The sequence below is a fragment of the Chlorocebus sabaeus genome, chromosome 23 (genome assembly GCF_047675955.1).
Source record: "Chlorocebus sabaeus isolate Y175 chromosome 23, mChlSab1.0.hap1, whole genome shotgun sequence".
Classification (NCBI taxonomy): domain Eukaryota; kingdom Metazoa; phylum Chordata; class Mammalia; order Primates; family Cercopithecidae; genus Chlorocebus; species Chlorocebus sabaeus.
The window spans coordinates 35901204-35926455 of record NC_132926.1 but is presented as its reverse complement, the minus strand read 5'-3'; the positions used below and the strand labels follow the sequence as shown (position 1 = coordinate 35926455).

The 25252-nt window shown below is 38.8% G+C and overlaps 1 protein-coding gene and 1 non-coding gene across 3 annotated transcripts in view; one reads left to right on the top strand and one right to left on the bottom strand.

The window, feature by feature from the left end:
- Positions 1-25252, top strand: part of RBM27 (RNA binding motif protein 27) — an 85431-nt gene that overhangs the window by 38567 nt on the left and 21612 nt on the right. The window contains exons 9-14 of one of the 2 annotated variants that reach the window (XM_008014847.3): positions 9958-10122; positions 13210-13359; positions 15987-16131; positions 17957-18110; positions 18725-19021; positions 20751-20891. In XM_008014847.3, coding sequence (XP_008013038.1) covers positions 9958-10122; positions 13210-13359; positions 15987-16131; positions 17957-18110; positions 18725-19021; positions 20751-20891 — 1052 coding nt within the window. The remainder of the gene's footprint in view (positions 1-9957; positions 10123-13209; positions 13360-15986; positions 16132-17956; positions 18111-18724; positions 19022-20750; positions 20892-25252) is intronic. The other variant, XM_008014849.3, reaches the window with a different exon arrangement.
- On the bottom strand, positions 2465-2527 carry LOC119618490 (U7 small nuclear RNA). The gene has a single exon (XR_005234789.1). It is a non-coding gene; the product is annotated as a U7 small nuclear RNA (small nuclear RNA).

Below are 25252 nucleotides of genomic sequence, written 5' to 3'. Positions count from 1 at the left end.
ACCACCAAGCCCGGCTAATTTTTTTTGTATTTTTAGTAAAGACAGGGTTTCACCATGTTGACTAGGCTGGTTCGAAACTCCTGACCTCAGGTGATCCTCCCGACTCAGCCTCCCAAAGTGCTGGGATTACAGGCGTGAGCCACCACTCTTGGCCTCAGTTTTTAATATCCTTCTATTAACTTTATATTTCTGATAAGTTTTTAATATTTTTCTATTCAGTTGATTTTAAGATAGTTTTTGAGCTGGGAGTGGTGGCTCATGCCTGTAATCCCATCTCTTTGAGAGGCTAAGGCAGGCAGATCACCTGAGGTCAGGAGTTTGAGACCAGTGTGATCAACATGGTGAAATCCCATCTCTACTAAAAATACAAAAATTAGCTGGTTGTGGTGGCAGGCGCCTGTAATTCCAGCTACTGGGGAGGCTGAGGCCAGGGAATCACTTGAACCTGGGAGGCAGCGGTTGCACTGAGCTGAGATTGCGCCATTGCACTCTAACCTAGGCAACAAGAGCGAAACGCTGTCTCAAAAAAATATATAAAATAGAATAGTTTAAAAAATATTTTTGTGTTTAAGACAGACAATTGAATCCTTCACATTGTTCAAGTTTATTTTTCTAAATACAGGTCAAGCATTCCCTGTCTGAAATGCTCCAAAATTAGAAACTTTTTGAGTGCCAGTATGATGCTGAAAGGAATTACTCATTGAAGCATTTTGGATTTTGGATTTTAAGATTCGTGATGTTCAGCCAGTAACTATAATTCAGAGATTCAAAAATCTGAAAAAATCTGAAATCTGAAACAGTTCTGGTCTCAAACCTTTTGGATATGGGATACTCAACTTATACTATAATTGGTAATTTCAAAAAGATTAGAAGTTTGGTTCCAATAAAGTAAAAAGCTATATGTATGTTTTCAGTGTGTAATGAGAACTTGAGCTATCTTAAAAGTTTAACAAGTTGGGAAAGTTTGTTAAGTCATGGATATTTTATTGTCATTAAAATTAATATTAAAATTCACAGCCAGAAAATACAGGTGAAAATGCATATCAAATGGTGTTTAGTTGTACAAATTATGTCAATAATGACCCAAAGTAAACACAGAAAAGCGAAATCTGGATTTTTGAAGGTTGGAGTTGGAGTCTGCTCAATGTTAGGTACTAGGAATATACAGATAAATAAGAAATGGTCATCCAAGAATCTAAAAATCTAATAGTGGGAAAGAAATAGATTAAAAAAAATCCACAAAATGAAAACTCATTACACTATATTTTGCTATTACAGCAAAAAAAAAAAAAAAAAAAAAAAAAACCCAGGTAACGAAGGAACTAATTCTGTGAGAAATAAAGCACTCATTTAGGCTGCGGTTGTCACTTGTTTTGGAGAAAGAAAAGTTGGATGTTAAAATAAGAAATAGAATTACCTGATTGTAAAACTGAATAGGATATACACGGTTCCTGGTAAAGTTAATATTGGCTGGATGCAGTGGTTTACCCCTGTAATCCCAGCACATTCAAAGGCCAAGGTTGGGAGGATTGCTTGAGCCCAGGAGTTCAAGGCTGCAGATAGTGCCATTATACTCTAGTCCGGACAGCAGAGAGAAGTAAGACCCTGTCTTTAAAAAAAAAAAAAAATTGATTATAATTTAGAAAAGACTTTGAAATTTTGTTACTTTTCTTGAGTTAAAATGTCATAGACCCTGTGAAAATAACTTAAATAACTAACTGTATTTGGAATTTTGTGTAAAGACAGCAGTCAACTGTTAAAATCAACTATTTCCTCTGAAGTACTTAAAATTTTCCCATGCCCCCGCCCTCTTTATTTCTTTTTGAGACAGAGTCTTGTGCTGCCCAGCTAGAGTGTGGTGGCATCATGGCTCACTGTAGCCTCAACCTTTCAGACTCTGGAAATCCTCCTACCTCAGCCTCCTGAGTAGTCGGGACCACAGGCATGCGCCACCATGCCCAGCTGATTTTTTAAATTATTTATAAAGATGAGCTCTTTCTGTGTTGCCGAGGCTGGTCTTGACCTCCTGGGCTTGAGCTGTCCCCCCATCTTAGTCCCCCAAAGTGCTGGGATTACAGGCATAAGCCACCACGCCCAGCTTACCCCAATTTTAAAAACATTTATTTATTTATTTACTTTTTTTTTTAGAAACAGGGTCTTGCTCTGTTGCCCAGGGTGGAGTGTAGTGGCGTGATTCTAGCTCACTGCAGCCTTGAACCCCTGGGCTTAAGTGGTCACCCCACCACAGCCTCCCAAATAACTAGACTGTACAGGCACGTGCCACACCATGCCCAGCTAATGTTGAAATTTTTTGTAGAGAGTCTTGCTGTGTTGCCTAGGATGGTCTCAAACTCCTGGCCTGGAGCAGTCCTCTCACCTTGGCCTACCAGAGTGCTTGGATTACAGACCTGAGGCATTGCATTTGGACCCCTAATTTTTTTTTTTTTTTTTTTTTTTTTTGCGTGGGGGTTTCTTAGTGGGAGACCAGAGAACTTGCTAGATAAAATCTTAAAGAGCTGTACCACTGCAGCCTCCAAGTTTTAACTCACCAACTCAGTATATACTTTGGCTTTTACAAAACTATTATTAAGTAAAATATACTCTCTTTTCTACCTTGCTTTTGGTCTGTTCTGCTTCTTGAAGAAGCATAGTAAAGATATTTTCTAACTGCTAAGTTTGTTCATTGTACTTGATGTGTGAAAAAGTAAGTAGGTAACATCCTGGATTCTAGAGACCAATTCTTAGGTTGAAGATAACTGTCCAGTCTTAATATAAATTCACATAAATCTTTATCTTTCAGAAAATACTTTCTTTTTTTTTTTTTTTTTTTTTTTTTTTTTTGAGACGGAGTCTGGCTCTGCCGCCCAGGCTGGAGTGCAGTGGCCGGATCTCAGCTCACTGCAAGCTCCGCCTCCCGGGTTTACGCCATTCTCCTGCCTCAGCCTCCGGAGTAGCTGGGACTACAGGCGCCCGCCACCTCGCCCGGCTAGTTTTTTGTATTTTTTTTAGTAGAGACGGGGTTTCACCGTGTTAGCCAGGATGGTCTCGATCTCCTGACCTCGTGATCCGCCTGTCTCGGCCTCCCAAAGTGCTGGGATTACAGGCTTGAGCCACCGCGCCCGGCCTCAGAAAATACTTTCCTACTAACTGTATAAAATTGTTAAAACACTATAAATCTAAATTTGAGTTTTGCTCATTTAATTCTGTGGCATACACAATATTTCTATGTAGAATAATGGATTTGATGGCTAGAAAAGTAAGTCAGTGTCTAATAGAGTCCTTGTATATTGTCTAGAGCAGGGGTCCCCACCCCCCAGGTCACGGTGGCATTAAATTATCATAGGAGAACAAACCGTATTGTAAATTGCACATGCGAAAGATCTAAGTTGTGCGCTCTGTATGAGAATCTAATGCCTGATAATCTGAAGTGGAGCAGTTTCAAACTAAAGTCATCACCTCCACCCACTCCCACCAATTGTGGAAAAATTGTCTTCCATGGAACCGGTCCCTAGTGTCAGAAAGCTTGGGGACTGCTGGTCTAGAGGCTTTCTCCCCCTTGTGTTTGGTCTGATTCATGTTGTATTAGTTGTGATATTGTCTATTTCAACATACAGGTATTCATCCAAAGAAATACTTAATTCATTTGGGTACTTTAAGCTTTCATTTTTTCTTTAAGTGACTGTTTGATTTATATTATGCATCAGGCACTGTTTAGGCCTTGGAACTTCCCAAATGTACCAGAAACCTTGTATTCTAATTGAGAAGACACATAAATATGGCCAGTATTGGGAAGATGTAGCTTTTTATTTTTTCTGGGGTTGAGTTTTTAGCTTAAAACTTGTGATTTTTTTTCCTGTGAATACTCTTAAAGACAACATCAGGAAAATTATACAGAGTGGGTAAAATTTTAGGTTGAATAAAGACTGTCTTTATTCTGACTAGAGTTAATATTAAGAAGTTGAAAATATTGATATTAGGCATGTTACCTATATTAACAATTTAAGATGGGAACATGAACTTGGGATGTTTGCAGTTTGGAAACTCTCTACCCTGACCAAAACTAAACTGAATGAATATAAATTCTGACAGACTGATCTTCACCATTACTGTAACCTATTTGATATTGAACATTTTTTTATTATGTAGCTGGGCGTGTGGGCATGTAACTGTAGTCCCAGCCCCTTGGGAGACTGAGGCATGGGAAGATCCCTTGAGGCCAGGAGTTCCAGCTGCAGTGAGCTGTGATCACACCTGTGAATAGCCACTGTACTTTAGCCTGGATAACATAGTAAGACCTCATCTCAAATTTAAAAGAGAAAACATATTATTATGGAAAATTTCAAATACAACATACATAAAAGTAGACTGTATAATGTAGTGAATCTCCATGTACTTATTTCTGGCTTCAACAGTTAATCAATGTGGTTAATCTTGCTTCATCCATAATCTACTCCTGACGATTATTTTAGTGCTGTGGGGTTTGTTTTTTCTGTTTTTGTTTTTTGACAAAGTCTTGCTCTGTCACCCAGCCTTGAGTACGGTGGCATAATCTTGGCTCTCTGCAGTCTTGACCTCCTGAGCTCAGCAGTCCTCCTGTCTCAGCCTCATGAGTAGCTGGCAGCACAGATGCGTGCCACCACACGTGGCTAATTTTTAAATTTTTTGTAGAGATGAGTGCTCCCAATGTTGCCCAGGCTGGTCTCAAACTCCTGGGCTCAAGCAGTCCTCCAGCATCAGCCTCCCAAAGTGCTGGGATTATAGATGTGAGCCCTCACACCCGACCTTAGTTTTTATTTTTGGTTTTTCTTTTATGACTCCTCAAAATTTAGCTTAATGACATGATTGTTTTAGAGTAAGTCCCAAACATAACAGCATTTTATCTGTAACAACTTATGTATCTTTAAAGATAAGAATTAAACATACATACACACAAAATCATACATACACACAGTACTATTATCACAGGCCCCCCAAAATTTGTAACAGTTTACTATTGCTTGTGAAATATCCAGTTAGTTTTCATATTTCCCAATTGTATCATAAATGCCCTTTTATACCTGGTTTATTTGAAGCTATATCCAAACAGGGTTATACCTTACGTTTAGTTGATATCTTAAGTCTTTATAGAAATATCCCTTACTTCTTTTTTTTTCCCCCCCTTGGCATTTATTTGTTGAAGAAACAGGTCATTTGTCCTGAAGAATTTTCTCACATTTTAGACTTGGCAGATTCATGTTCTGGGGTCGTCTAAAACATTCCTCTGTCCCCTGTATTCCCTGTAAATTGGAAGTTAGAGCTAGGTATTTGATAAGATTCATTTTTTTTTTCTTTTTTTGGCAAGAATATTTTATAGATAGCGTTATGTAGTTCCTACACAGTACATTATAATACTCATGATGTCTGGTTGTCTGTTTTCTGTATTATAACTATTGATTAGTGTGTAGAGGTGTTTTCATCCTGATCCATTAATTTTAAAACTTCCTTGATGGTTTCAACAGCCATTTTTGATCATTGCCTGGATTTGCTGTTGTGTATGAAACTCTAAATCTATAGTTTCTTCTGCATTTATTGCTGGCATTCCATATAGCTGACTGTAACAACCATTTGGTTAACCTGAAATGCAGTTTTTACAGAAGAGACATGATATGTATGTATTCTCTTTCATTTATCAATTTAAAGAATGAGTTGATTGCCTAGTTTTTTCCAAAGGGAACTCCTGGTTTTTTTTTGTTTTTTTTTAAGTATCATTATGAACTCATGAATTTTTTTGTTTTTGTTTTTGTTTTTGTTTTTGTTTTGAGGCGGAGTTTCGCTCTCTCGCCCAGGCTGGAGTGCAGTGGCCGGATCTCAGCTCACTGCAAGCTCCGCCTCCCGGGTTCACGCCATTCTCCTGCCTCGAGACTCCCGAGTAGCTGGGACTACAGGCGCCTGCCACCTCGCCCGGCTAGATTTTTGTATTTTTTAGTAGAGACGGGGTTTCACCGGGTTAGCCAGGATGGTCTTGATCTCCTGACCTTGTGATCCGCCCGTCTCGGCCTCCCAAAGTGCTGGGATTACAGGCTTGAGCCACCGCGCCCGGCCAGAACTCATGAATTTTTAACACTTGATATGTTTCACTTCATTATAGTCTTTTTTGATGTTCAGATTGTCTCATCTTTAATCAGTGGGAGCCTCTTCATATTGGCTTCTGATTTTTTTTTTTTTTTTTTTTTTTAATTTTTGACATGCCAGTCTTTGGTAACTCTCTTGCGTCTGGAAGGACAAGGTATACCAAGGAAGTACCAGGCTCATCTTAAAAATTTTCTGCCCTGACCTAGAATTGGCCCTTTGTCTAAAGAACTCTGTTGCTTTTAGAAGTAGTATTTAGAGACTCAGTAGGAATTGTTTAAGAAAGTCAGGCTACATTTGAATTAATTGCCATCTTTTTGAGGTATTTGTTTTTTTATTTTAATTTATTTATTATTATTATTATTATTTTTTGAGACGGAGTCTTACTTTGCCACCCAGGCTGGAGTACAGTGGCGCGGTCTCGGCTCACTACATCCTCTGACTCCTGGGTTCAAGCAGTTCTCTGCCTCAGCCTCCCAAGTAGCTGAGATTACAGGCACCCACCACGTTTGGCTAATTTTTTTGGATTTTTAGTAGAGACGGGGTTTCACCATCTTGGCCAGGCTGGTCTTGAACTCCTGACCTCGTGATCCACCCACCTCGGCCTCCCAAAGTGCTGGGATTACAGGCGTGAGCCACCGCACCCGGCCTTGTTTTTTATTTTGAGGCAGAGTCTTTCTGTGTCACCCAGACTGGAGTGCAATGGCGCAATCTCGGCTCACTGCAACCTCTGCCTCCTGGGTTCAAGTGATTCTTGTGCCTCAGCCTCCAGAGTAGCTGGGATTACAGATGTGCACCACCATGCCTGGCTAATTTTTGTAATTTTAGTAGAGATGGGGTTTTACCATGTTGCCCAGCCTGGTCTGAAATTCCTGAGCTCAAGGGATCCACCTGCCGTGGCCTCCCGAAGTGCTAGGATTACAGGTATGAGCCACTGTGCTTGGCCTTTCTAAAGTATTTGAATTGTATGTTCTTTGTCAGTAGTTTTAAAAACAGACATTTGGCAAAGTAGCCTTTTGCTATCAAAAATAGCTGATTTGAGACAGCTATTATTAATTAGATATACTCAGTACATTGAGTGATGTATCATACATTTAAAGTAGTCATACAGACTAAGATTGTACTTCCCATTTTTCTATGTATTTTTATTTTTTAATTAAATTTTTTTCTTTTAAAGACAGCATCTCACCCTGTCACCTAAGCTGGAGTATAGTGGCACAATCGTGGCTCACTGCAGCCTCGACCCCCTGGCTCAAGTGATCCTCCCGCCTTAGCCTCCCAAATAGCTAGGATTATAGGCGTGCACCCCCATGCGTGGCTAATTTTTAAAATATTTAGTGGAGACAGTGTCTGGGTATGTTACTCAGGCTGGTCTCAAACTGCTGGGCTCAAGTAATCCTCACACCTTGGCCTGCTAAATTGTTGGGATTGTAGAGGTCAGCCACTGCACCTGGCCCCGTTTTTCTCTTTAACATACTACTTCATTCTGCTGATAGGTCACTCTTCACAAGTAATTCTCTGCCATTGATTGTGTGCTTACAACTATTTGTTCCCCTTGTTGAGAATATGTTAAACTGGGCCAGGCACGGTGGCTTATGCCTGTAATCCCAGAATTTTGAGAGGCCAACATGTGTGGATCACCTGAGGTCAGGAGTTTGAGACCAGCCTGGCCAACATGATGAAACCCCGCCTCTACTAAAAAATACAAAACATTAGCTGGGCATGGTGGCGAGCGCCTGAAATCCCAGCCACTCGGGAGGCTGAGGCAGGAGAATTGCTTAAACCTGGGAGGTGGAGGTTGCCATGAGCCCAGATCATGCAGCCCAGATCATGCAGTACTCCAGCCTGGGTGACAGAGTGAGACTCTGTCTCAAAAAAAAAAAAAGAAAAAGAAAAAAAAAATACGTTAAATTGCTTTGCAGTGTAATACTTAGCTGATTCTTTTTAAATGTACTTTTTTTTTCCCCCATCAACTTTTAAGTTCCAGGGGACATATGTAGGATGTACAGGTTTGTTACATAGGTAAATGTGTGCCATGGTGGATTGCTGCACAGATCAACCTACCACCTAGGTATTAAGCCCAACATCCATTAGAAATGTAAATTTTAAAAGGGTTAATGCTAAGTGCACAGTTACACAGATGATTTGTTACTTCCTCTTTTGCTTCTTATATAGGAAGAAAAGGGTAGTGAAGTTTAGCATCTCTATATTCCCTTTAGAGACTTACTATGAAACCAAGTGGTTCCTTTCCTGTCTTATTAAGGTGCATTTAAAATATTTAGGGATTTTACAGCTTTTAAGGACATTTCACCAGGTATAAAAAAAAATTCAAGGCTGGACGCCAGGCCCGGTGGCACTTTGGGAGGCTGAGGCAGGTGGATCACGAGGTCAGGAGATCGAGACCATTCTGGCTAGCATGGTGAAACCCTGTCTTTACTAAAAATACAAAACAATTAACCAGGTGTGGTGGCAGGCGCCTGTAGTCTCAGCTACTTTGGGAGGCTGAGGCAGGAGAATGACGTGAACCCGGGAGGCAGAGCTTGCAGTGAGCGCCGCTGCATTCCAGCCTGGGCGACAAAGCAAGACTCCGTTTCAAAAAAAAAAAAAACCTCAAAATCCACTTTATTTTGTCTTGTGTCACATAGTAAATGTCTGATGTTGGACATATATAATAACTAAATCTTATAAATATGTCTCAAATGGGGTTATCAGTGAAAAAGATACTATTAAATGGACACCCAAAGGGATTTTGCTCCTTGACACCTTGTCTTTTTCTAACCCCGTTCTTCAGATTTTGGCTTCATTGTGTGTGCATTCTTGCATCAGCCTATATATAAATCCTAAATGTGTTTTCTTTCTTTCAAAAAGTGCTTCTTAATATCCAGGATGATTTCATGTGTCCAGTGCTGTGCTGGTCTGTTTGTCTTTTTTTTTTTTTTTTTTTTGAGACAGAGTCTTACTTTGTCACCTAGGTTGGAGTGGCATGATCTTGGCTCACTGCAACCTCCACCTCCCAGGTTCAAGCAGTTCTTTGCCTCAACCTCCCTAGTAGCTGGGATTAAGGTGCCCGCCACCATGCCTGGCTAATTTTTGTATTTTTAGTAGAGACTGGGTTTCACCATCTTGGCCAGGCTGGTCTTGAACTCCTGAGCTCGTGATCCACCCGCCTCAGCCTCCCAAAGTGCTGGGATTACAGGCGTGAGCCACGTGAGCCACTGTGCCTGGCCTGTCCTTTTCCCTTTCTCAATTTTTGTTACCCATGTGCTCACAGAGATAACACATTTTCACTATCTTTAGTTTTTTCTTTGGAGCATTTCTTATTCTTTGTGAAGGTATGCATGTAGTGGTTTGTTCTTAATGCCTTTATCTTTTATTCTGCCCTTAGATATGGAAGCATATTTTGTGCAAACCTGAAATTATGTGGGTTGGTTGGAGGGGGGTGGTTTTCTTTTTAATGGATATGACAGTTTTCATACCTGCATATCTCATTGGATAGAAAAATTGTGTATAATCAGTAGCTCAGGGCTCCTTTTTCTAATAACCTGATATGGTTCACTGTTCAGCTTTGGATACAATTAGCATGTAGTGTTCTCCACTTAAGATAAAAAAAGATGGAGATTATATATACTACCTAATTCTTATTCTTTTCTTTATACCTCGATGGATCCTAACCAGTTGCATGTCTGTTCTTTCTTGAGTTAGAAAGAATCCCAGGAACATCTTTCTGTACTTCTATTCCTGTTGGTTTAATTTCTCTGTTTTTGGCTCAAAGTCTCAGGAAACACATCATCACCTAAGAGAAGCTTGTGACTCTCATTCCCAGCTGCCCTCCTATTCTTTCCTCTATAGGACAGCCCATGTACTCTCGTGAACATGGTGCTGCTGCATCTGAGCGACTTCAGTTGGGGACACCGCCTCCTCTGTTGGCAGCTCGTTTGGTGCCACCTCGAAACCTCATGGGATCCTCCATTGGGTACCATACCTCAGTCTCCAGCCCTACCCCTCTGGTTCCAGGTAAGCTTTGCTACAGATGGCCATCCACCTCACTGATCTTTTTTACCTTAAGCCGGCCAGCCTAAGCGGTGACCTGGCATCCTGATCTGCTGTCATAAAGTCTCATTAAAGCTCATAGGTAGTTTTATTTTCTGTTCCTTTGCTTCTTTGGTTTGTCTCTAGTGGCTGCTAGATGATTAGGCCTGTGTATCTGTCATCTCTGGTGTCCTCTATATTTACTTTCAGTGCCTCGGTATCAAAGTGATGCTAGTTCCTTGAGCTAGTTTCTAATCAGGTAGATAGGAAGATAATATCTACTTGAATGTTTTCTGATTAGTTATACATTGTAATAAACTAGGTTAATTTTTCTTTGAAACAAAACGAAAATAAACATCTGGTTTCTTGCCGATCATGTCCTTTTTTCCCTTTTGCCCCTTATATTGTCCTTTTGCCCCTTGTATGATCCTTTTGCCCCTTGTATGTGTGTATAATGTAGCGATTCTTAAAAATTCTTTTGTCCTATTGACATAGGTATTTTGAAGGATCTGTGGAGTGCTTTGTGGGTGTTTCATGAGGTGTTTTTAACCCTTTCTCACTTTGCCTTTAGATCTTATTCATCTTAATTAACTAAAGGGCTTTTAAGTTAATTGGTGTTCTGTGTATTCCCAGGATTTATAGCACAAGGTCATTTGATTATGTAACTTCTTTAAAACTTTCTGCAGTCTTAACTGTAGGAGATTTTCTGTCAGTAGTGCCAAGTGGTAACTGAAAATTTTTAATCATAATTTGCTGATCCATTTTTAAAAAGATAAAGCAGTATTCATTTTGTATGTTATATTGCATGTAATTTTTAGAGTTGGCATAACCAGGGAAGCTGTTACTTTACATATCATTTTCAAACTGTATCATTCTTCGACACGTTGAAATTTAATAAGAAACTATGTTAGATTTACTTTTAAGCTAGACATATCATTACAGTGTGTTTCCATCAGGAGGGAATGCTCACAATTAAATACTGTCTTTAGTTGTCTTAAAGAAACAAAAAATTATAAAGAGAGAGGTTAGAGCAAAAGCTAAAATAATTAAGTATGAAGCCCCCAAAATACTCTTCGGCAGATAACTATAATCATAGTCTTGTAACCATTGAGGCAAAATTATTTGTTTTTATTTGTTTGTTTGTTTGTTTTTTGAGATGGAGTCTGACTCTGCTACCCAGGCTGGAGTGCAAGAGTGTGATCTTGGCTCACTGCAACCTCCACCTCCAGGGTCCAAGCGATTCTCCTGCCTCGGCCTTCTGAGTAGCTGGGATTACAGGCGTGCATCACCAAGCCCAGCTAATTTTTGTATTTTTAGTAGAAACGAGGTTTCACCATGTTGGTCAGGCTGGTCTCGAACTCCTGACCTCGTGATTTACCCGCCCTGGCCTCCCAAAGTACTGGAATTATAGGCGTGAGCCACTACACCTGACCCAATTATTTGATTTTATTAATCATCATCAGGAAACTTTGAGACTGAATGCAAGCCTTAGGAATGAAATAAAAAATCTCTAATAGGAATGTCATTGTGATAATAATTTATTAAATTTTCTGTTCCATCCTTCTCTGAGGAGGACAGTACAAATGCCCCAAATGATTACTTTTCAACATAATTTAACATTTTATTAGAGGGAGACAGTTCTTAATCTAGTGATGTCTTTCTTGTGTAATTCCATGAGCTGTTTTCAAAACCTGGAAAAAGGGGAAACGTGGGGGTGGGGGGAAGAGAAGGAATGCCAACCAGCAGTTCTAGTTCTTATATTAGATATCTCAGAATCACCTGTGCTTTAATAGCATTTTGTTATTATTGCCTCCTTGTAGCTTGTGGATGTTTTGTGCAAGAAGGAAGTTAGCTTGTGAATCTGAAGTTTGGAGAAGCATAATATTCATGGGAGAGGTTTAATCTAAGAGTATTGGGGGTGAGACATTTTCTGGATTGAGGACTTCTGAATCCTAGTTGTGCTATTTATCGACCGTTGACTCAAATGCCTGTAGTGGCCAGGAGGATCCCCTAAATGAGGATAATGCTGATCTTATATTCTGAATCACTTCTATACTCTAAATCATAGAAGTGACTGACGTGTATGTGAGCGCGTGTGCTGTTTTATTTGAAATGTGGTTTATGTGTGAAACCAGCTGTTCTCTCTCTAGTTTGAAGAAGTGCAGATAACCAAATGAATACATTTTCTTTTCACCTCAATTAAAAAGGTGGCTAGAAATTGGAGATATGATAGATAACAGAGGAAACTCAGTCCTTCACATATGGTGTTTGTGTTTGTAAAAATTTGTATTAACAAATGTGCATTGGGCTGGGCATGGTGACTCACACCTGTACTGCCAGCAGTTTGGTAGACTGAGGCCGGCAGATGGCTGAAGCCCAGGAGTTCAAGACCAGTCTGGGCAAGATAGCGAGACCCCATCTCTATTTTTTTTAAATTAAAAAAAAAATGTGCATTGACATTTGGATAAGGTAATTAATATATAGAGCAGAAATGAGTAGGTGAGTGAATCTGAAAATACCAGTATTTAAGAATGGATGCATGTATCTATATTCTGTAATAGGAACATTTTTTTTTTCAGTTTCAAAAGGTGTGTCTAGATACTGTAACACAAAGAGAAATGCAGTCTTCACCTCAGGTTTCACATCTGCAGATTCAACCAACTACGGATTGAAAATGTTCAGAAAAAATGAAAATAAAAAATAGCAATGCAATAATTAAAAATAATACAAGTTTTAAAAACAATATCCATAACAGCTATTTACATAGCATTTATATTATGTATTATAATTAACCTAGAGATGTTTTAGAGTATACAAGAGGATTTACCTAGGTTATATGCAAATACCACCACCCTATTTTATGTAAAAGTCTTGAACATTTGTGCATTTCGATATCTGTGGGAGGGTCCTGGAACCAGTCCCTCACAGATACTGAGAGGTGACTGTAGGTTGATGTATTTATATTTGTTGGAGAATATATGTTTTTTAAGCAAGTGTTTATTTTAGAGCAATGAGAGATGATTTAACCTGTCTCTGATTTGTTGTGTGTTTTGTTGCTTTGTTTTCCCTCAGATACATATGAACCAGATGGTTACAACCCAGAAGCTCCTAGTATTACTAGTTCTGGTAGATCTCAGTACAGACAGTTCTTTTCAAGAACACAGACACAGCGTCCCAATCTGATTGGCCTAACATCTGGAGACATGGATGCAAATCCAAGAGGTGAGAATACCTTGAACTTTTTCTGATGCTAAGTGTTATGCAGTAGTTGGATATAGTTATTACATTTGCATTTCTGGCCTCACTTGAGGAAATTAAGGTCCAAATTACTTATATATCATCTCTTTGAAGGGTACTATGTATTAATCTTAGATGTTTTTAAATAACTTTATCTCCAAAGTTTATTTTAAAGCTATAGTTAGAATATGTTTATTTTTAAATACAAATCACACTAATATTAACTACTTCTTTTAGTAGGACTTTAGGCTGTTTTAGTTTTGTTGCTAGGCACTGTGTTAGGTATTGTGTATAGATAGATGAAATTACTGATCTCCTCCTCAAAGAACTGATCATTGAAGGGCCTACTTTGGTACCTCAAAGTACTGGGATTACAGGTGTGAGCCCCTGTGCCCAGCCTAGCATTTTCCTGATCTTTCTTTCTATCCTAGCTTTATTAATTCTTTTTTTCCTGCCATTAATAACACTGTTACCACTATAAGAATAACAAGTTTTGTATGAAGACTACACCAAATGCCTTCTCATATATATATATTTTTATATATATGTATATATTTTTTGAGACAAGGTCTCCTTCTGTCACCTATGCTGGAGTGCAGTGGCATGATCTCGGCTCACTGCCACCTCTACCTCCTGGGTTCAAGCGATTATCCCATCTCAGCCTCCTGAGTAGCTAGGATTACAGGTGTGCGCCACTACAACCCTGCTAATTTTTGTATTTTTAGTAGAGACGAGGTTTCACCATATTGGTCAGGTTGGTCTTGAACTCCTGACCTCAGGTGATCCAGATCCCACCTTGGCCTCCCAAAGTGCTGGGATTACAGGCATGAGCCACCATACCCAGCCTCATATATATTATTGTCTCTCATGTTTCTGTTTTTATTCCCCCCTTTTACAAGTAAAGACACTGAGGCTTAGAGAGGTTTAAAGAACTTGCCCAAGGTCACGCAGCTGTTAAGTGCCAGAACTAGAATTCAGAGTAGAAGTCATGTTTTATATACAACAGGATTTCTTTGTTGTCTTGGGCAAGTCATTTAACCTTTAGTTATATCTCCTTCCTTTAATATGACACACTTCATTACATTAAAAAAAAAGCATTAGGCAATGTTAGTTGGTAATGATAAAAACTATTTAAGGAGAACATAATGGCATCTCAAATTCTAGAATGTTTTATGCCATCACAGTTGCTGTCTTCTTCATTAACCTTCTGAAACACAAGTCCCACAAGAGTAAGGATCATGTCTATTTTATTCACCAATGTATACCCAAGGTCTGCTATAGTTGCTGAGCTGTCACATAGCTAAATGTCAAGTGAATGAATCTTTACATCATAATTTCCCTGACAAAGATGAAATGAAATGTACCAACTCCTAACCATACACCTACCCCGGCATTCAGCTCTGAGTTATTCTTTGCTTGGTGGAGTTGCTAAAGTTAAGAGAGATACTCAGGATTTAATAGGCATAGTTTTGTGTTGTTAATTTCTGTTTTGTTCAGTACACCTCTTCCTACCCACAGGTTATTTATTGTAAGGACAGATTCTTAGAATATTTCTGTCAATTTATAGTATTGGCTTTGGATTTTCTTCCCACCTTTAAACCTATAGAAAATCAAAAGAAACACAGTAAACATCTGAATGCCTTCATTTAGATTTACCAGTAATATTTTATTACCTTTGGGCATGAATGCTCTCTTTTCTTTCTTCTCTCCACTCACTTTTTTTTGTTGAATCTCTTGAAAGTAAGTTGTAGACATTGTGAAACTTTAACTCCTTTACCTTATATCTAAGAATAAGACAGTCCTATATAAGCACAGTATTATTGCCACACATAAAACCATAATTCCATAATAATATATAATTCTTATGATGTGGTTAACTTCTTGTTGAATCACACCAGGAGGCAAATAACGTCCATTAATGGTGCTAAGTTTGATTGCTTGCATAAGGTGATCATTGTTAGAGCTCTCCATTGTTTTTGTTTCTTTGTTTGTTTGTTTCTTTATGAGACTGAGTTTCACTCTTGTTTCCCAGGCTGGAGTGCGATGGTGCAATCTTGGCTCACCGCAACCTCCGTCTCCTGGGTTCAAGTGATTCTCCTGCCTCAGCCTCCCAAGTAGCTGGGATTACAGGCATGCACCACCATGTCTGGCTAATTTTTTTGTATTTTTAGTAGAGACGGGGTTTCCCCACGTTGGTCAGGCTGGTCTCGAACTCCCAACCTCAGGTGATCCACCCGCCTTGGCCTCCCAAAGTGCTGGAATTACAGGCGTGAGCCACTGTGCCCGGCCCAGAGCTCTCCATTGTAAATGTAATTTTTGGAGTGTTACTTTGGCACCATAAGTATCTTGTTTTCCAACGACCTTTCACCAGTATTTTTTTCATCTATTGATCATTCATGCCTGAGTCAATTATTACATCGAGGTTAACTTTGAGTTTTGAAACATGGATTTCTAGTTTTTATAGAAAAAGGCATTTGTAACTTTGTTAGGTATTTCTAAAAGAGAAATGAAAGTAATTGAGCTAATAATAGTACTTTTTAACTTTTAGACTAAATATATTAATCATTGAGACTCCTGAAAAACTCAGTAATTTGAATTTTTGTTTCCAACAGCTGCTAACATTGTGATCCAGACTGAACCACCAGTTCCTGTTTCGATTAATAGCAACATAACCAGAGTAGTTCTTGAACCAGATAGTCGAAAAAGAGCTATGAGTGGTTTGGACGGGCCACTCACAAAGAAACCTTGGCTGGGAAAGTAAGATAATTTGCTAATTAGTAGCATCTAATTATTATTGTTGTTTGCATTAGTAAATTCATAAAAATAAGATTTGTCATTAATATTTTTCAAACCAGGTATCTTGAAGTTAGGGTTCTAGAAGACATCGTTAGAATGTTGTAAAAATTAAAAAGTTAACAATATTTATAATAGGGTTTTTTTTTTTTTTTTTGAGACGGAGTCGCCCAGGGCGGGAGTGCATAATCTCAGCCCACTGCAACCTCCGCCTCCCGGGGTGAAGTGATTCTCCTGCCCCAGCCTCCTGAGTAGTGGGATTACAGGTGCCAGTACCATGCCCACCTAATTTTTTGTATTTTTAGTAGAGACGGGGTATCACTGTGTTAGGCTGGTCTTGAACTCCTGACCTCAGGTGATCCATCCACCTTGGCCTCCCAAAGTGCTGGGATTACAGGTGTGAGCCACCATACCCGGCCCATAAAAGGTATTTCTAATTTGTACCTACCTATTTCTATACCTAACCCAATATTAAAAATTACTGACACACTGGCAATGGATAGAAAAGAAGAAAAAAAATGAAATAAATGGTGAAGAAAATAGCTTAGTACCCTTGCAGAAGTTGAAAATATGCCATTAAAGATGATGTTCTAGCCGGGCACGGTGGCTCATGCCTGTAATCCCAGCACTTTGGGAGGACAAGGTGGGCGGATCACTTGAGGTCAGGAGTTCGAGACCAGCCTGACCAAAATGGAGAAACCCAAAATACAAAATTAGCCGGGCGTGATGGTGCATGCCTATAATCCCAGCTACTTGGGAGTCTGAGGTGGGAGAATCACTCGAATCCTGGAGGCGGAGGTTGCAGTGAACCGAGATCTCACCATTGCACTCTAGCCTGGGCAAAAAGAGCAAAACTCCTCAAAAAAGAAAAAAAAAGATGATGTTCTAGCCTTAATTTAATTTAATGATGTTAGAGTCCTTGATAATTGTGGTAGATCTTTATGTTAGATCTTTTTAGCATATGATTTTAAGTGTTAGTTGGGCCTTTTCTTTTTGTAATCTATTGCTGTTCACCTTTCTCTTCACCTTTTCTATTCTCACGTAATAAGAATAATGTCGGCCGGGCGTAGTGGCTCACACCTGTAATCCCAGCACTTTGGGAGGCCGAGGCGGGTAGATCACTGACGTCAGGAGTTTGAGACCAGCCTGGCCAACATGGTGAAACCTTGACTGTACTAAGAATACAAAAATTAGTCGGGCATGGTGGTGTGTGCCTGTAATCCCAGATACTAAGGAAGCTGAGGCAGGGGAATCACTTGAACCCGGGAGGTGGGGGTTGCAGCGGACCGAGATCATGCCACGGCTCTCCAGCCTGGGCAATGGAGTGAGACTCTGTCTACAAAAAAAAAAAAAGAATAATGTGAAAATTGCTTTGTAATTTCTGAAGAATGTTAAGGGCTCACAAAAGGCACTTTAAACAAATTAATCAATGCAATTAATTTATTGTATAGAGATGTGGTCTTACTATGTTCCCCAGATTGTTCTGGGAGCCCTGGGCTCAACCAGTCCTCCTGCCTTGGCCTCTCAGAGTGCTGGCATTACAGGCATGAGCCACTGTGCCCAGCCTGTAACCTGTTTCTTGTTGTTTAATATATTTTCTGTGGTTTGAATTTTGAATATAATGTTTCATAGGATTTTGAAAAAGTTTTCTGGGATTATAGGTGTGAACCACCATGCTCATCCACAAAAGGCACTTAAAAAAATTATAAACCTAAATTCTTTGTGGTTTTATCTCTTGGCTAGGCATGAAGTAGGAGAATTAACTAAGATGTATTAATCTTCCCTTTAGGCAAGGAAATAACAATCAAAATAAACCAGGGTTCTTACGAAAGAATCAGTATACAAACACCAAATTAGAAGTCAAGAAAATCCCTCAGGAATTGAACAACATTACCAAGCTCAATGAACACTTCAGCAAATTTGGAACTATTGTTAATATCCAGGTAAATGTGGCTATGTCAGTGACAGAAGCCAGGCATTTTATGGGTCTTGGGAAAATTTCTATTAGCTCACCTTGTTTAAATGAGTCAGTGGTTATTCTGATCATCTCTTCTAAGTGCTGTAAATGCCACCATATATCTGTATATCCAGTTTTATGATGGACTTGTTAAACCACGTTTGTTCTTGTGAATTCATTTGGTTCTTTTCTGCAATCTCTTCCTGAAAGAGAATGGGTAGCCTCACAGTTTTGGAGACTGGGAAGTCCAAGATCAAGGTGCTGGATGATTCGTTTCCTAGGGAGTGCTGTCTTCCTGGCTTGCAGATGGTTGGCTTCTCGCTGCATTCTCACATGGCAGACAGAGAAAGAAAAAGAGGGGGTTGGGGCAGATTTCTCTCTCTTCTTTTAAGGCCACTGATACTATTCATTAGGATGCACCCTTATGACCTCATTTAACCTTAATTACATCCTAAAAGCTCTATCTCCAAAACAGTAATATTGGAGTTTAGGGCTTCAACATGTGTATTTTGGGGAAAACATTCATTACATAGCAATGGGTCATAATTTATTTGACTATTTTCTGTTTTTGGGAATTTATGTTGTTTTATTTTCTTCCAGGTTGCTTTTAAGGGTGATCCAGAAGCAGCCCTAATCCAGTATCTTACCAATGAGGAGGCCAGGAAAGCCATTTCTAGCACAGAAGCAGTTCTAAACAACCGATTCATTCGAGTCTTGTGGCATAGGGAAAATAATGAGCAACCGACACTACAGTCCTCAGCACAGCTGCTCCTGCAACAACAGCAAACACTTAGTCACCTCTCACAGCAGCATCATCACCTGCCACAGCATCTTCATCAGCAGCAGGTGCTAGTGGCCCAGTCCGCTCCTTCAACAGTGCACGGAGGTATCCAGAAGGTAATCTGGTTCACTGGGAATTAAAGGTCTTTTAGTTACACCCTCTAGATCAGTATTTTTCAGTTCCTGGTCCTTGGGTCTTCTACATAAAAGCTACTCATAATTTGAACCGCAGACCAGCAGCATCTGGTCTCCTGGGATCTTATTAGAAATGCAGATTCTTGGGGGAAATATTGCAGATTCTTGAGCCATACTCCATCCTACTGAATCAGAATCCCTATAGGTGGGGCCCAAGGATTTGTGTTTAACAAGCTCTCCAGGTGATTCTTACATACCTTAAAGTTTGAGACGTGCTATTTTACATCAGAATCACTTACCTGGGTACAAATTCCTGGGCTTCACCTTCTCAAACCTGTGTAGAGTCAGTCTGTAGCTATGGGGCCTATAAATATACATGTTTAACAAGTACTCTTAAGTTATTGTTATGCACATCTACCTGGTGTAATAACCATCTACCACTGAGCAACTTTGACTGTAGAGCTATTTCTTTATTTTGTATTAGAATCAGTCTTTTTTGTGTCTACCTATTTGCCCTCCTTTTTCTCATGTAAAAAAAATTATACGTTCCTTCTAAAAATGGGTATAGAAGCTCCAAGAGAACTGGAATTTTGCCTGTTGTGTCCATTCTATCCCTAGTGCCTAAAACAATACCTGGTACATATTGCTCAAAACATATTTGATTGAATAGATGAAGGAAGGAAAAAACAAAAGAACAAAATACCACACATCAGAGCCATTCAGATACTGACCTAGATAAATCTCATGCTTAGAGTAAATGCATTCAGATTTTTAAAAAGTATTCCTTATAGTACATGGTGTCAACTCCATTTATTATCCTGCTCATTTGCATCTAAATTCTCTTTCAGTTATCCCACTTGTATCCCACTTCATGTAAGGGCCCAAAGGTGAATGCTTCCCCTAGATGTTGGATGAATAGTGTAGAAAAGAGTTCGTACTATCACCTTCATGGTGATCATTAGACAGGTTCTGTTAGTACAGCCCAATATTGCATTATGTTTTTGAGGTGATCATTTCACAGTTATTCATATTAACTACTGTCAGTTAAGACCCCCTAATTCTTCTTATTTTTTTCTTTTTCTTTTTCTTTTCTTTTCTTTTCTTTTTTTTTTTTTTTTTTTTTTGAGACAGTCTCGCTTTGTCGTCATTCAGGCTAGAGTGCAGTGGCGCAATCTTGGCTCACTGCAACCTCTGCCTCCTGGGTTCAAACTATTCTCCCGCCTCAGCCTCTCGAGTCGCTGCGACTACAGGTGCATGCCACCATGCCTGCCCAATTTTTGTATTTTTAGTAGAGACAGGGTTTCACCATGTTGGCCAGGCTGGTCTTGAACTCCTGACTTCAAGTGATCCACCTGCCTTGGCCTCCCAGAGTGCTGGGATTATATGTATGAGCTACTGTGCCCAGCCAAGACCCTCTAATTCTTTCAGAGCATTGCATACCAGAGGAAACATTAAAAAATCATTGTTTTTTTGTGTGTAGGTGCATGCATGTTGTCGTGATATGTTTTAGACATTCCAAAAAGTATGAATAATCTATCAATCATTTGTATATTCACCAGTGTCATTAAAAAATAAAACCTTATGGATAATGGAAGCACCTTCCCATTCCCATTTTCGTATCTTCTTCCCTAGAGTAATCATCTTAAATTTGTATCATTCCTAGGCATGTTTTTAAACTTCTGCCACATAAGTGTTTATTTTGTATATGCAGATGATGAGCAAACCACAGACATCAGGTGCATATGTTCTTAACAAAGTTCCTGTTAAACATCGTCTTGGACATGCAGGTGGTAACCAGAGTGATGCATCACATTTATTGAATCAGTCTGGTGGTGCTGGAGAAGATTGCCAGGTAGGCATTTTTGGGAGCTTCAGATATACTTAGAATCATTCAATGAATTAACAAAATAAATTAGTTATCAGCCAGACAGTCAAGACAGTTGTGACAGCTAACCCAAGTGTGGCAGGTATACCTCTCTAATTTCCATGTTGCAGTCAGAAATTTGCTAGTGAAATTTTTTTCCTATTCAAAGTTAAGTAGGAGGCTGGGCGTGGTGGCTCACACCTGTAATCCCAGCACTTTGGGAAGCCAAGGTGAGTGGATCACCGGAGGTCAGGAGTTCGAGACCAGCCTGGCCAAAATGGCAAAACCCCATCTCTACTAAAACTACAAAAAAATAAGAAGGGCATGGTTGCAGGCACCTGTATTCCCAACTACCCGGGAGGTTGAGGCACGAGAATCACTTGAACCCAGAAGGCGGAGATTGCAGTGAGCCAAGATCGTGCCATTGCACTCCAACCTGGGTGACAGAGCAAGACTGTCTCAAAAAACAAAAACAAAAACAAAGTGAAGTAGGAATTTGAGAATTTTAGATATTTATTTATTTATGTATTTAATTTTTTTTTTTTTTTTTGAGACAGTTTCGCTGTTGTTGCCCAGGCTGGAGTGCAGTGACACAATCTCGGCTTACCACAATCTCTGCCTCCTGGGTTCAAGCAATTCTCCTGCCTCAGCCTCCTGAGTAGCTGAGATTACAGGCATGCGCCACCATGCCTGGCTGACTTTGTATTTTTAGTAGAGACGGGGTTTCTCCATGTTGGTCAGGCTGGTCTCGAACTCCCGACCTTAGGTGATCCACCCACCTCGGCCTCCCAAAGTGCTGGGACTACAGGCGTGAGCCACTGCACCCAGCCGAATTTTAGATATTTATTAATAGATAAGTGTCTTTATTAGTTAATTTCTTTAATTTCATCTTTTAAGAATTTAGTGAAGGGTATTCTGTCATAGTAAAAAAACCAAACTTTGAAATATGTTTTAAGTAATTTATTTTTAGTAATATATCTATACTATAACTCTTGAGCATGGTGATTATTACAAAGAGAGCTAAATAAAAAGAAAAATAAGCAGAGAAAGCAAAGAAAACTGCAGAGGAAGAGCAGCAATGCATGCTATCCCAAAAAATACAATATAGCTTCTGTAACTGAAACAACCTGATATTGACTCATGAATAGACAGACCAGTGGAACAGAATAGAAAATCTAGAAATAGACTCAATTGCACATAGGAGTTTATTATATAATAACAGAGTGTCCCAGATCAGTGGGGAAGTTATAGACATGTTGATAAATAGTATTGGGATAACTGGATAGCCAGTAGGGAAAAGATGAAATAAGATCTGATCCTTTTTTTTTTATTATATCATAAACCAGTATAAATTCCAAATGGATCTGAGATTTAGATGTTGATTGAAAAAACTAAATGATACAACCCTCATGAAAGGAAATTTGGCAGTACAGTATCTGCCAAAATTATGTATATGCATTACTAAACTAGTTATCTTCCCTCTAAGAATCTATGTCAAAGGTATACTAGCCAAAATATAGATAGACATATGTGCAAGGCTAGTAATGATATACCCTTTATAATAACAGAAGACTGGAAACAACCCAAATACCCATCTGTAGGGGACTGGTTACTGCAAATGTAGTATATCTATACAGTAAATATACAACTATATAAAGAATGAAGAATATTTTTATATGTACTATGGAGTGATTATAAGGATATATTCAGTAAAAAAGCAAAATGGAAGAAAAAGTACATAGTTTACTACTGCTGGTGTGAAAAAGTAGAGGCAGTGAACACAGAGAAGTATTTGCTTATAACAGGAAAAAACCAAAAAGATAATTCATATTATTTAAATCCTGTGGTTATGGCAAGTATAGAAGAAGCTAGATGACTTTTGATTATGTCTTGTTTTGTAGATTTGACTTGGAACCATGTAAATAAATTCTGAATGTAATTATAAAGTAAAATTAAATGAAATAGAAGTAATCCCTAAAAAGTGAAAAGAAAAGTGAAACCCATGAACTAGCGTAGCGTATCTGCATTGAGCGCTTTAAAACAGTGATTTGATGATATATTCCTAGTGTGATATACCCTGAGGACAAAAAACGATTTAAAGAAATCATATCAACATTGGCAGTGTTGATATTCTGAAACCCATCTGTGAGCATTGTAGGGTAATTAAAATGAGGAATTATGCTGATGTCCTTGACAACTGAGATTTTCAGTGTGGCTGAAAAGAGAGATAGAAGATAGATAAGATTAAGTAAATACGCTGTAGTCCTGCATTTGAATAGAAACTATCAGTATAAACTCAGGTTGTATTTTATCTTAAAGGGAAAGAAAGGCAACAAAATATTCCCCGAACGTTTCCCAATTCTATTCACTGAAAAGGTCTAGAAACAATGACCAGCCCAGTCATTGAGCATCCCTAGCACTCAAAGGGATCCAGGGAACCTTGAAGAAATAGCTGTCTCCAGACCTGAGACTGGCAGTGTTGCAGATGAGCCTAGAATATGGTATCAAACTAGAAAGTAAGGAGAGTGTCAGAGAATACTAGAGTTCTGTCAAAGAGAAAAACAAATCTGATCAGACCTCTAGATCTACCCACTAATTTAAAAGAAATTTGGGATATAGAGGGACATCTTCAAGGGTACCATAGAATCCTGTGGGGTAGTACTACTGGATAAGTGACCTGGTTTCTTCAACAAACAATTTGCAACGAAAAGCAAGAGATGGAGAGGGAAACTATGAAGTAAAGGAGACTTCAAAGAGATATAACAAGTTATACTTACATGGACTTTAATAGATCCCATTTCAAATGGGAGGAAATTGTTTAGAAAATTACGAGCTGGAACTGGAGAGGTGAATATTTAATATTAAAGAAGTGTTACTGCCTTTTAACTATATATTGTGATAGTATTGTGGTTATGTTGAAAAATGAAAGGAGTCCATATCTTTTAGAGATATAATTGAAATATTACAGATCATATGATATTTGGGATAAGAATATAGTTAGTTGGGGATATAAATGAAAGAAGATTATTTTATATATTGATTATTGTTGCTGCTTGGTACTTTTGTCTGTTTCAGAAATTCCATTATTTAAAAAAAAAATGTGATTAACTGACTTAACCTGCCTCTTACTAGCTGTTGCTATGGGAATTAAAACTTTAATGTTAATTTTATGTTAATAAAAAAAAGCCCAAGAGGGGAATGTGTAGCACATAAATAGTGCTCAGTAAATTTTAGTTGTTGCCATTTTAATAAAATAAATGATAACATGAACATCAGCTATACAAGGTTCTTATGGTACATGCAGGACTTTCCTCTGTAAACCAGTTTAGTTTTGATGATAATTAAGTGTTGTGGTGATTGAGAGAAGTCTTACATTTGGATATATTATTTATGAGATTGAATTTTCCATGGATTTCTTACTATTGTTTTCTCTCTCTCTCATATTATTCAAAATTAATTAAAAAGTTTTAAAGAAGACCGGTACAGTGACTTACACCTCTAATCCTAGTACTTGGGGAGGCTGAGGTGGGAGGATCACTTGAGCCCAGGAGTTTGAGACCAGCCTGGGCAACATAGAGAGACCCTATCTCTACAAAAAAGAAAAGAAACCAGCCAGGTGTGGTGGCTCGCACCTATAGTCCCAGCTACTCAGGAAGCTGAGGTGGAATTAAGCCCAAGAGATTGAGGTTGCAACAAGCCGTGATTGCACCTCCGCACTCTAGCCTGGGCAGCAGAGTGAGACCTTGTCTTTAAAAAAAAAGGAAGAAAGGAAAAATTTAAAAAAAAAAACAAAAAACATAGCTGAATTCTTAGAAGAATTTTTCAGTTATTGGAAACAAGGGTTTTTGTTCGGCACTTCACCTAACAAAAAACAACTTATGATACCCTCCAGCCAGATACCACCTGTAGCCAAACAAATTCAACTTATTATTCAGTGAGAGGTATACACAATGCAACTGTGTGTGCCAAAAGGACTTATTTTAGGATTTTGGCTAAGTTAGATGATTTAGAAGGATTTAAGGAAACAGGCATAAATTCTGTAATAGGATATCTTACTAAATCTTACCTGGAATGAAGCTAAAGTAGTAAATGGTAAAGAAGCAGCAGTCATTCCTGGCATAAACGTTATGTTTAGTCATTTTATGGTTTGGATAGCATTCATGTTTTTGTCTCTGTTCAGTCATGATTAGGGAGTGGTCTTCATTTTGTCTTGATCTGTTATGGTCACAAGAGCAGCTTTGTCTGATGTTGGTATTTTGTGAAATTGTGTTTAACAGGAGGGCAGTAAGGCTGTTTTTATCTTTTGGGTGACAAATTTATGAATAAAGAACTAGATTTTATAATAAAGT